This window comes from Tenrec ecaudatus, chromosome 18 (genome assembly GCF_050624435.1).
Source record: "Tenrec ecaudatus isolate mTenEca1 chromosome 18, mTenEca1.hap1, whole genome shotgun sequence".
NCBI classification, from domain to species: Eukaryota; Metazoa; Chordata; class Mammalia; order Afrosoricida; family Tenrecidae; genus Tenrec; species Tenrec ecaudatus.
In genome coordinates, this window is record NC_134547.1 from 21,663,476 (window position 1) to 21,674,246 (window position 10,771).

Here is a 10,771-nt window from a genome sequence, read left to right on the forward strand (position 1 = left end):
GGGGTCAAAACGTGATGAGTGACCCCGGGAGAGAATTTGTTTTTGTTTCCAATCCTCTAACAAGTGGACCTGCACGAATCATAACGAAGGTAGATATTTTTGTGCTCTGCTGATTCCCAACCCTTACAGAGGCCTGGCATTCTGGTAAAAGTCAAACTCACTGCTATCGAGTTGATTACGACTCAAGGCGGCTCTATACAGAGAGCAGGGTAAAAGTGCCACTTTGTCAGACAGTCACTCTTAAAAAAAATTATATTACTGGAATTTATTATAATTAACATTATCATTAACATAAATGGATTATCGCATGGTTGACCCTATCCATCCAGTTACTTTATTTATTTATTTTAAAACAATTTATTAGGAGCTCATACAACTCTTATCACAGTCCATACATATACATACATCAATTGTATAAAGCACATCTGTACATTCTTTGCCCTAATCATTTTCTTTTATTTTCTCCTCTTTTCTTTTTTTACATTTTATTAGGGACTCATACAACTCTTATCATAATCCACACATATACATACATCAATTGTATAAAGCACATCCATACATTCCCTGCCCCAATCACTCTCAAAGCATTTGCTCTCCACTTAAGCCCTTTGCATCAGGTCCTCTTTTTTTTTCCCCCTCCCTCCCCGCCCCCCCCTCCCTCATGTGCCCTTGGTAATTTATACATCGTTATTTTGTCATATCTTGCCCTATCCGGAGTCTCCCTTCCCCCCTTCTCTGCTGTCCCTCTCCCAGGGAAGAGGTCACATGTGGATCCTTGTAATCAGTTCCCCCTTTCCAACCCACTCACCCTCCACTCTCCCAGCATCGCCCCTCACACTCTTGGTCCTGAAGGTATCATCCACCCTGGATCAGTTACTTTATTTTTTAAAATCATTTTTATTAGGGCCTCATACAATATCGCAATCCAGAGACTGTCACTCTTTACAGGCGAAGAAACCCTCATCTTTCTCCCGCAGAGCGACGGTTGGTTTCGAACTGAAGACCGCGGCCTAACGCGGAACCCTTACGCCACCCGGGCTCCAATAGGAGGCCTGCGTTCGGCGAGTGGGCGGGGACAAAGTGATTTCCGGACACGGCCTCCCGCGAGCCGCTCTAGCCGCCTGGAGGACTCCTCGGTACTTTTCCCCGCTCGGCTTCCGGCCGCTCCGAATTCCGCTTCCGGTCCGTGGCGGGCGTCTCGTCTGAGGGTCACATTGAGCTGCCTGCGATTTGAGGGCGCGCTTTAGGTGAGTCTGGCGGGCGCGGGAACCTCGGACCCCAGTCCACAGGGCAGGGACTCGGACCCCAGCTTCCCCCAGGACCGACTGGGGCTTCCGGCCGGTGACATCGAGCCCCCCTGGGAGGCTGGGGCCGTGGGCCGTAAATCCTGTGGCTAACGCTTAGGCTAGTGCTTTTTAACATGCCGGGCAACGTTGGAAGCCACTTGCTCAGACGAATGCATTTCGTCCTTCTTCCAACCTTGTGAGGGCGGCGCCGCTCGTTGACAGCGAGCAGACAGGGCAGAGGTGATCAGCGACACGGCCGGTTCACACAGCCATCAGGACGTGAACCGCGTAGGTTGGATCGCAAGGTTCTGAGTCACCCGGCCGAGGCTTGACCTCCCAGGACTCGGCTGGGCTGGTGTCGCCCCCCTCGGCCCCCTTGGGCATTGGAAGAGCCGCCGCGTCACCATGAGGCGTGCTCACATCCAAAACCCGCTTTGAGGTCTCGCCCAAAAGAAGCTACTTGGAGCCCTCCGGTCTGTGCCGATTGCCTGGGGTTTTAATCCCGCCCCTGTCTTCCCACCACCTCCCAGAAGGACAGCTGGGGGCTTCCGGACCCCCGCCCCCACCCGTCTTTTGTTCCCCTTGAATTGACCACTGGCCTGTGCACCTCTTGATCACCCCTGCGTCCCTGCTCTCTCTATTTCAGAGGCAGTTTCTCACAGAGTCGCCAATGCGAAAACGGCTTTGAATCTTGCTTTTTTGGGGGGGGACAGGGGGGGGGGGAGAGAGTGCCCGCACAGCTCTTACCACATTCCATACATCTATTGTATCGAGCATATTTGCACATGTGTTGCCATGATCATTTCCAAGACATTTTCGACTTGAGCCCTTGGTATCAACTCCTTTTCCTCCCCCCGCCTGTATCCTTGATCAATTATATTGTTACTGTTATTTCTTATTACTTTTTTAAAAAACAATTTATTAGGGGCTCATACAACTCTTTTTTTTTGCCCTAATCATTTTTTTCTCCTCTTTTCTTTTTTTACATTTTATTAGGGAGCTCATACAACTATTATCACAGTCCATATATACACATACATCAATTGTATAAAGCACATCTGTACATTCTTTGCCCTAATCATTTTCTTTTTTTTCTCTCATCTTTTCTTTTTTTACATTTTATTAGGGACTCATGCAACTCTCATCACAATCCATATATATACATACATCAATTGTATAAAGCACATCCGTACATTCCCTGCCCCAATCATTCTCAAAGCATTTTGCTCTCTACTTAAGCCCTTTGCATCAGGTCCTCCTTTTTTTTTTCCCCTCCCTCCCCGCTCCCCCCTCCCTCATGTCCCCTTGGTAATTTATACATCATTATTTTGTCATTTCTTGCCCTATCCGGGGTCTCCCTTCCCCCCACCATTCTCTGCCGTCCATCTCCCAGGGCGGAGGTCACATGTGGATCCTTGTAATCAGTTCCCCCTTTCCAACCCACTCCCCCTCCACTCTCCCAGCATAGCCCCTCACACCCTTGGTCCTGAAGGTATCATCCACCCTGGATTCCCTGTACCTCCAGCCCTCATATGTACCAGTGTACAACCTCTGCCCTATCCAGCCCTGCAAGGTAGAATTCGGATCATGGTAGTTGGGGGGAGGAAGCATCCAGGATCTGGGGGAAAGCTGTGTTCTTCATCGGTACTACCTCGCACCCTAATTAACCCATCTCCTCTCCTAAACCCCTCTATGAGGGGATCTCCAGTGGCCGACACTTGGGCCTTGGGTCTCCACTCTGCACTTCCCCCTTCATTGAGTTATTTCTTATTCTACACTCTCCTGTCTCCCTTTACCCACATTAGGGTTATTCTGTCTGGGGGTGGGGGAGGGGCTATACAGCCAGTCTTGAGATGGGTTCCCCCTTTCTCCCCCTTCCCCCTCCCTGATCATCCCCCTACCCTCATGATAACGCTACTCCCACCACTGTCCCTGAGGGGCTTATCGTTCCTGAATTCCATGTGGCTTTGGATCTTTTGAGACATATATTTCAGAAGACATTATAGCCCAGGATGCACACAGTCTAGAATTCAAGGGATTTGAAGTAGTTGAGTGGGGGAGGGGGAAGGATTATACCTTTTTTTTTTTTAAAGGAACGTCTGGCTGAAATACAGCATTTCCTTGCATCGGAATGGAGGTAGCACCCTCCCTGGTTCTGGCAGCCGGTGTAATGTGAGCACCAGTCAGCCTCACAGATGTTCTGTCTTCCCTGCAGGTGCCGGTGTGGTGTCACAGCTTACCTCTCCCCCATGATTACCGTATATCCTCGGGTATAAGCCGAGTTTCCCAGCACATTTTCCATGCCGTTTTTGTGATCACATTAGATGTCTCGGCAGATAGTCAGGTCGGCTTATACTCGAGTGTATCTAATGCATCAAAACTGGTAGTGAATCCCCAGCAAGGTTAGAGCTGGTGTCCTTGGTGATTGGACAGTGCATTCTCAAATCCATCTACGTGGACTCTGAGCAAGAGATGGTGTGGGATTCATCAGACCCCTGAGGGTTTTTGACACCGTAAAAATGAAGAACCGTGGCAGTCCAGGTAGCACAGTAGGAGAGCAGTCGGCTGCTAAGTTCAAGGTTGGCTTCTTGAAGCTTTGGAAACTCTAGGGCAGGTCTGCTCCCTCCTGTGGGGTCCGTGAGTCAGGAAGGACGGCACTGGGTTTGGTTTGAGGCAACCTGTGTTATGCTGGCCGTGGTGGAGTGCAGCATCCCAGCACTGTGTGCTCTGGCCCTAGGAAGTTGCTAACGTACTGTACCCTCTTCCCTTCTCTCTGAAATGGGAACCGTTTCCACCTTAGAGAGTAGCTCTCAGGAGGAAAGCGTAGAAGGGCACCAGCCATGTGGTGAGCCGTGTGTGATTTTTGGCACCAGGCTCGGTTTGGCTAAGGAGTCGCCCCGACCCTGCCATGCTTTCACGCCCTGTTGTGTGGATTTGCCCTGTCTCCTGCCCACTCTTGGAGCTCCGGCGGGTTTGCGCGCTGAGCTGCCTGCCACCAGGGCAGCCATGGAAAGCAATAGCTGCTCCCCAGGAGAAAGATTGGGCCATGTGCTCCTGCAACGACACGAACTCTCAACCCCCCAGGGGCAGTTCTGCTCTGTCCCACAGGCTTGCTGTGACTTGGTCATGGTGAAGTTGGTTTGGATTTTTCTGCCTAGTCTGTGTCTGGGTCCGTGTGGGCTGACAGCCCCGTGCTTAGGCACAGCCCGAACCCTTACCAGTACCCACCCTCATTCCTCCAGGAGTCACCACCATGGCAGAAGACATCAAGACCAAAATCAAGAACTACCGAACTGCACCTTTTGACAGCCGCTTCCCCAACCAGAACCAAACCAGGAACTGCTGGCAGAACTACTTGGGTAAGCCGGGCAGACCGTGGGAGGGTGCAGTTCTTTCCCTGCCTTGGGCTTCAAGTAATTCATCCCCTTCCCACCCCACTCCATGGGTCCCCTCGTGTCACTGCATCCCAACGCTGGTCCTAGCTCAGCTCCTCTTAACATCCTGCAGATCGACTGCCCCTCCCCGGCTGTAGCTCAGGCCAGCCAGGATCGCGAACTTGGATTGTTTTTATGCTTGAGGGGCCTGGGAGTGGGCATCTCCCTAGTGTTGATTGTTCACCATCTAGGCCTACATGTCAGTTGGCTGAAAGCTGAGCCACGAGGGTGAGTTCACTTCTAGGCATGAAGGGTGATGAAGGGCTCTGCTCGTGTCTGTCAGCCTGACCGTTTTTATAATTCTGAGTTTCATTCCACATTTAGCTCCCACTTGGTCCACGGCCTTCTGTTGCGATCCCTTTCGGAACAGCCAGCTGTGTGTGCGTGGTAGCCGGGCACCACCCAGTTCTGGGCTCGGGTGCTGGGTGCCGGATTTTGTGTGGTCCCTGAGTCCCTTGAACTGTGTGTTTCTTGGGTCTTCAGCATCTACTGAAGGGCATCTAGTGTGGGTTTTGAGGTCTGTGTGCGTAGTGTAACACGCAGAGACTTCAAAAAAGTTGATGGAGAAATTTTTTGTACCCCCAGAGACCCTGCCACTACCCACCCCCTTTGTTCATTACTTCCCATTCCATTTTCCCTGAAGTTTTTTAACTCTCTCCTGTGTACAGGCTGCGCAAGAAATGTGGAATGTCCCATGCATCCCGTGCAGCAAAAATGCTGCCTTCTAGAGGGCGCCCGTGCAGCCATGACTGAAGTGAGGGAATGCACTGTTGCCTGCCCTCCCACACCACAGCCACCGCCCCTGCCACCCGCTGCGTGCCCTGTCTTGCCCACAGCCCCTTGCGCTCCCCTCTAGAAGTAGAACCCGAATGCGACTCGGGGTTTGGGTTTATCATGAGCTTTTTGACAACTGCCCGTAGTCTTTATGTTGAGGTTTCTGTGTTCACTGTTGAAGCTCCAGCCGTGCTGTGGCCGGTCAGTCGCTGGCCCTTGTGCCGTCTTATTTATCCCACCGGCTGGCTGTCCTGTCCTGGGCTGGTCGCCGAGTGACAGCCCCGTACATGTAATCTGAAGGGGACTTCCATAATCCCCATACACGCCCCTCCTACTTCCCTGTCATCCCCGACCCTGAATTCTCCATCTGGCCTGCAGGTCTCAGACCAAAAGCAACCCCTGCCGTGGAGATGGTGCCAACTCACGGCAGCCCATCCGTTTCACAGCAGGACTGCCGGTTCGGTGGCCTCTGGATAGATTCAAATCACCAACCTTTTAGTTTGCAGCCACTTGCTGAGCAGTGGGTGCCAACCGGAGACGTGAAATCCTCCGGAATCCACTGCCACCGAGTCAGTGCGTACTCAGCACTCCTGTGGAAGAGAGTAGAACTCCTTTGCGTTTCTGAAGTGCTAGTTCTCGACGGGAGCAGCCAGCTTCCTTTCTCTCCCGCAGAGCAGCTGCTGGGTTTGAACTGCTGACCTGGCAGTGAACAGCGCATCACTTTATACCCTGTACTATCAAGCAATTCTCCAGCGAGTGGCCAAATCAGTGTAATGAGTGCTGACCCATCTCTGAGTGCACTTGTAAGGCTATGCTTTCTTTATTTAAAAAACCTTCTAGGCAGAGGCTTCCCAAGAGTTCATAGGAAAGTGGAGTTAAAAGGTGACGGCATTTTCTCAGGAACTTCCTGCGCCTGGGTGCAGCCCTACAGCCAGATGGGAAGAAGAGAAGACTGTCTCACGGGGGTGTTGGTCTGGGCTGACCGGTCCTTTTCTTCACAGACTTCCACCGCTGTGAGAAGGCGATGAATGCCAAAGGGGGCGACGTCTCCGTGTGTCAGTGGTATCAGCGTGTGTACAAGTCCCTCTGCCCCATTTCCTGGGTATGTATGTCCTGCTGGCATCTGCGCGGTGGCTCATCCTGGGGACTGAAGGAAAGGAGGCCAGGCTGTCTCAGGCCTAGACTTACTTCCCTCCCGTCCTTTCTTTGCTCTGGCACTCTTGGCCGGTCTACTTCTGTGCCACGAACACCAGGGGCACCTGGGCCTAGGAACTTGCCCGGTGGGACTCGTCAGCTTGTGCCATCCTACCCTTTCTCGCTGTGAGCATTTCCAGTGCCCACCTCTACCTGTCCCTTCTCCCTCATCTTTCTATCGCTGCAGCATGCCCCACATAGTGTCCTCTCACCCCACCTCTATAACACAGGTACGCTGTCAGGTGGGCTCTTCGTGTTTGGAAATGAAGACTCTCCCTTGGCTTTTTTTTAATAGAGTTTTTGCTTAACAGGACCAGATTTTATGAAATCAAAGGCCCCCGTTGACTGCCAGACTTACCGAGAGCACGAACATCTTTGTTCTTGAGTTTTGTGTGGAGCAGGCATGCTGACTTCAGAGATGTGAACGTTCACACTCGAGGTCTTAGACTCAACTCTGGTCCCGTTACAAAAGGAATCCGCAGTACAAATGGGAGCCGCACAGTAGAATCCGCGCTTCCCGCCTCCCTCTCGGGTCAACAGAACCACTTCTGGGTGTAGTTCATCGTACATCAGCCTGTCGGTTCATACCATCTACTTTGTGTTTCAGCTTGCCTCTTTGCCGTGTCACCCTGCCCTTTTTAATGACTGTGCATATTTAAAACAAAAAACCCAAACCCTTCCCCTTGGAGTCGATTTCAGCTTAGGGCAACCCTGAGAGGGTCTCTAAGGCTGTAACTCTTTCTCTCAGAGCAGCTACAGGTTTGGAGCCACTAGCCTTGCAGTTGGCAGCGCAATGCCTAAGCCGCAGTGCCGCCAGGGCGCCTTTAATGGCTTGTAGGTGTCTTATTTAACTGGCCCCCGTTGGGGGGTTATTGTGTTCTCGCTCCCCTCTGTCAGCACTTTCAATAGATGCATTGGCTTGTTTCTTGGCACAAAGAGGCGCGCTCCTCTAGACTCTGGGTTTTCGTAGCGCGTCTCGGGCCATGCTCTCTCCGATGTCTCTGAGAGCCCGCTGCTGTCCAGAACGGCCCCTTGTCCCTGAGTGCTTGCGGGTCACCTCAGCTGACCCCCCCAGCTTCTGTCCTCCAGCTGTAGGCTTGAGTGCAAGCCCTGGCGCTGGCTGTGGGCTGGGCAGAGTGCCAGGCCGCGTGCTCCTGCTCCCAGTCCGTAGGCCCGGGCCTGCCTTTTTTGAAGGGAGCGTCAGCTTGGGTGGCTCTCTGGCCCACGTGCCTGCTCTGCCTGCTAGCACTGGAGTTACGGTGCAGCCTGGTCCCTTCCACCCAGCCGCCCGTCTTCTTTCTCCCAGACACCTGGTGTAAGTAAAAGCATGGGTTTCTGTTGTTTGTTTTATATAAGCAATGTGAGGGTAAGTCAGTACATTGCCACAAACTCATAGAAGCCTTCATTTAAAAGTGTCAACCCGGGAAGCCCTCCACCTAGGGCTGTCCTAGTGTACGCCGGACCGAATCACGCTGGTTTCAGACGCACAGTGAGGCTGCACTGTGAGTAAGGAAGCTTGGGGAAGAATTGATGCCTTTGAAGTCCGGTGGTGTGGGTGAAGGGTGGACGGGCTGTGGGTTAAGCACTGCCCGCCAACCACCAGGCCAGGGCTCCAGCCTCTGCTCTGCGGGAGAAGATGAGACTCCTGTGCCCATCGTGGTGCAGACTCCAGAGTCGCTGCAAGTTGTCGTCAACTCGATGGCAGGGGTTTGCTTTAGTAGATCTGCCAAACGGACAAACCGATTCATCTTGAAGGGTCAACAGGATGCTCCTTAGAGGCCCAGGTGCCACCCCTTCTTCTCGCGTGCTTTGGACATGTTGCCAGGAGGGTCAGCCCCTGGGGAAGGCAAGGTGGAGCGTCAGTCAGCATAGATCCGCAGCGGCAGGGATTGCTGTGGTGGCTGCAACCAGGGGTGCCCGCGTGGCTGCGGCGATGGTATGTCGGTGCTGACTCAGGACTGGGACAAGCAACAGCCTAGCAGATCGCCACTCCTCACGGACGTATGTCTCTCGCCAACCCTGCCCCGAAGAAGTCTGTGCACTCTAGTTGACACCATGGCCCAGTAGCATGGCGTCACGAGTGCTGTGGAGATGGTTGGGACCGATGACGGCTGTCAGTAAAACGGCCGAAAGCTGCCCAGTCCCGTGCTGTCCTCACAGCCCTCGCCACGAGGACCATCTCTCCCACCAACCCTGTCTCCAGGGACTGCGCCCTCCTGAGAACACGCCTTTTAAAGCGAGCCCTGCCCTGTGGGAAGGGCCACAGGGTCAAAGTGCTCTTTCAGGGGAGGAGTAGCCTTTTGCTGTGTGCCTGTCTCTTTTTTTATATATTCGTTTATCTGTGGTACACTTTAAAATGACAGTCCGCACCTTTCTGCACTGACTGTCGTGGAGAGAGAGCCCCTCGTGTCTTCCCAGCTGCAGGCCACAGCCACACTGTGCCCTGAGCAGTCACAGACCTCCCGGCAACAGCCTGCCATGAGCCAGGGAGTTTTCCACTTGAGGGTGTCAGCTGATTGAGATCCCCCCGCTCCTGGAACAGGGGCTGGCATGTCATAGGTGCCTGTGGTTGCTTGTTGACTGACTGCCTGGGGCGAATAAGGCAATGAATTCCACCCATCTGGCTTCCCTGCAGCTGAAGGGAGTGACACTGTCTGTCTGTCCACAGGTGACTGCTTGGGATGACCGCCGGGCAGAAGGCACATTTCCTGGGAAGATCTGAACTGGCCTCACTTCTCTCCTGGGATCCTGACTCCTGACTTCCCTACTAATAAAAACTCATTGAACACGTGTGAGAATGTGTGTGTGTGTGTGTGTGTGTGTTTTAGACATGGGCACAAGACACCGCAATGGAAGGGAAATGCCCAGATTTCCGGACCAGAGGGAGCCTTGCAGCAATGGTCCTTTCTATTGGTTCATTTTGAATTGCTTTTCTGATTGACCACCTCCCATTTGCCAAGCAATCGATCGATCGATGGAATGGGTGGTGGACAGGATGGCCTCCGGTCTCTGTAGGTGCTAAACCTTCCCTATGTCTTCCCTTTGTTTCTACATGCATTTTATTTATTTACTTAGTTTCCCCTCCCGTTTGAGTAGCAATTAGTACATTGTTCAGTGACATGGCTACTTTTTCATATGTGAGCATTCTCATTGATTCCCTTCTGGATATTCAATTAGTTTTTGGCTCTTGGGTCTCAAGATAGTCATACCTCACTCAACACCCACAAAACCCTATAATACAGATACAGTAGTCCCGGTGGGTGAGGAATGCATTCCACTCCTAGCTCTGTCCTTACATAGAATTTGTATGTAAATCAGGACACTTAGGTACAGTATCTAACTACCTAACTGGTGGGGTAAGCATTGAGCTGCTAAATACAAGGTTAGCGGTTTGATTCCACTAGCTGCTCCACAATTTACTGGGTAAAGATTTAGTCTTAGAAACCCAGGGGCCCACTCTTACTCTCCTAAAGGGTCACTGAGTCAGGAATCAAATTGAAGACACTGAGTTGGGTTTTTCCCTATGCATCAAAGCATTAAATAAGCACCATGAGGCACGCCAACGTCGGCATCAGCATCATTTAACAGGACGAGCACAGCAAAGTAGCTCTCGGTTGTCACTGCAAACTTGTCCACCTCAGGTATTTAATGTGTGCGTTGTAGGCTTTGCCAAGGTTGGGACCATGGATGTATAGATATGGGCCGAATGTGTGGTGCATGACTAGACAATGTTTTAAAAGGATGCAGTACTCACAGGTGATAGGCGGGAAGACCAGTACACTTGCTGAGAGGTGGCCGAGATCGGTTCAGTTCAAGGTCCGAAGAGTATCTGTGGGCAGTAGTCAGTCACAGGGCGTTCTCTAGTGAGTCTGGTGATGAGAATGGTCGTTAGTGGCAGTTGGGCACCATCTAGTACTTTCAGTTCCAGGGTAGATGATAAGGCTGTGGTCCCTGTAGGTGATCGATTCCCAAAGTTTAGGCCCCTTTTCAGGGGAAAAAACAACCTATTTTGTGCCTGCCCTGGCCGTTAAAGAGCTTGTATTCTAACCTATAACCCGGTTAAAGTATAGTCGGTACCTGCTT

The 10,771-nt window shown here is 52.1% G+C and overlaps 1 protein-coding gene across 2 annotated transcripts; it reads left to right on the plus strand.

Annotated features, from left to right (window-relative positions):
• Nucleotides 1-1,106: 1,106 nt before the first annotated feature.
• On the plus strand, nt 1,107-9,476 carry COX6B1 (cytochrome c oxidase subunit 6B1). 2 transcript variants are annotated; one of them, XM_075537244.1, is made up of 4 exons: nt 1,107-1,247; nt 4,529-4,645; nt 6,496-6,596; nt 9,357-9,476. In XM_075537244.1, the coding sequence occupies exons 2-4, from the start codon at nt 4,540-4,542 to the stop codon at nt 9,408-9,410; spliced, it is 261 nt and encodes an 86-aa protein (XP_075393359.1). In that variant the 5' UTR covers nt 1,107-1,247; nt 4,529-4,539; the 3' UTR covers nt 9,411-9,476. The 2 variants fall into 2 exon arrangements, with proteins under 2 accessions (XP_075393359.1, XP_075393360.1); XM_075537245.1 differs by having other exon boundaries at nt 4,532-4,645.
• Nucleotides 9,477-10,771: the final 1,295 nt, after the last annotated feature.

Coding starts and splice junctions, on each gene's coding strand:
- COX6B1 (XM_075537244.1), top strand. CDS start 4,540: ATGGCAGAAGACATCAAGACCAAAATCAAGAACTACCGAACTGCACCT. Junction 4,646..6,495: donor CTGCTGGCAGAACTACTTGG/GTAAGCCGGGCA, acceptor TTTTCTTCACAG/ACTTCCACCGCTGTGAGAAG. Junction 6,597..9,356: donor CCCTCTGCCCCATTTCCTGG/GTATGTATGTCC, acceptor GTCTGTCCACAG/GTGACTGCTTGGGATGACCG.